Source organism: Tetrahymena thermophila, assembly GCF_000189635.1.
Source record: "Tetrahymena thermophila SB210 genomic scaffold scf_8255110, whole genome shotgun sequence".
Classification (NCBI taxonomy): Eukaryota; Ciliophora; class Oligohymenophorea; order Hymenostomatida; family Tetrahymenidae; genus Tetrahymena; species Tetrahymena thermophila.
The window spans coordinates 1-1,059 of record NW_002476745.1 but is presented as its reverse complement, the minus strand read 5'-3'; the positions used below and the strand labels follow the sequence as shown (position 1 = coordinate 1,059).

At 25.3% G+C, this 1,059-nt stretch overlaps 1 protein-coding gene across 1 annotated transcript; it reads right to left on the bottom strand. All coding sequences in view use genetic code 6, as the record gives it.

The window, feature by feature from the left end:
* Window positions 1-31: 31 nt before the first annotated feature.
* Window positions 32-689, bottom strand: TTHERM_02504170 (hypothetical protein; the record flags this gene model as incomplete). The annotated part of the gene is made up of 2 exons (XM_001028333.2): window positions 32-42; window positions 149-689. The coding sequence occupies 2 exons, from the start codon at window positions 687-689 to the stop codon at window positions 32-34; spliced, it is 552 nt and encodes a 183-aa protein (XP_001028333.2).
* Window positions 690-1,059: the final 370 nt, after the last annotated feature.

Below are 1,059 nucleotides of genomic sequence, written 5' to 3'. Positions count from 1 at the left end.
AGATTTTTTTTTTTGCAACTCTGCCTAAAGCTCAAATAAACTCTATAAATGACATATTAATAAATTTATTATTATTCGATTTCATCAATTTGAATCATAATTGAAAGGTTAAACATAATTTAAACATCTTTTTCAGTAAAAGATTCACTTAACAATTTAAAATGCTTAACCATATCAGTAAATTCATAAATACTCATAGATTTTTGGAATTTCAAGTTTCTTTTTTCTTCTTTTTTACTGTCAGCCCATCTATGCCATATTTCTTAGATGGTATCAATGTGATTTTTTAGTACTTATTCACATCCTTCATTCCAGAATCTTTCATCTCTCCATTTTTAAGGGTCTTCTATTTCTTCTATTACTGATTTGATAGATTTTTTATCAAAAAATTTTTAGATGGCTTTTTAAACATTTTTACAATTTCCCTTTCTCATATATTTGTCACAGATAATTCTTACTATTAGTTCTAAAAATTAAAATCTTATAACTGCTTTCTCAGGATTTAAATAGTTGCGCTCCTTATCGGTATTTGAGATAGCTGAAATAAAGTTGTAATCAATGTCTACTATTTTATATAATTTTCCATCTGTCAATTTCATTTTGTTTGCTAAAGCAAGAAATTAACTCTAAGAAATTGTTGGTATATCACCAATCATTCCTATAGAAGAATGGTATTTGTAGAGATTCATTAATGAATTATAACGGTTCTTAAAAAGTTCTTTTACTTCTTATTTTTCCTCAAGAATATTTAAGAAAGAGTTTAAAATAGTATTGATTTTTGAGTTTTCCCAATCGAATTCAAAGCATTTATTAATTAAATCATCATAATCCCTAATGGAAGATAAGAATATTGATGTTTTAATAGACCAAGAATTATCTAAAGTTATATCATAAATTTTTTCTTCTATCCTTGGTTTGCACTTAATCAGAGATTCGTATTTATTAGAAAATAAGTTTGAGCTTTTAACAGTTTGTATCTTGTTAATAAACAAAGGAGTTTAGAATTACACATTTGTGCCAGAGTATTACAACTCGAAAAATTGTTCACACTTTTAGTTT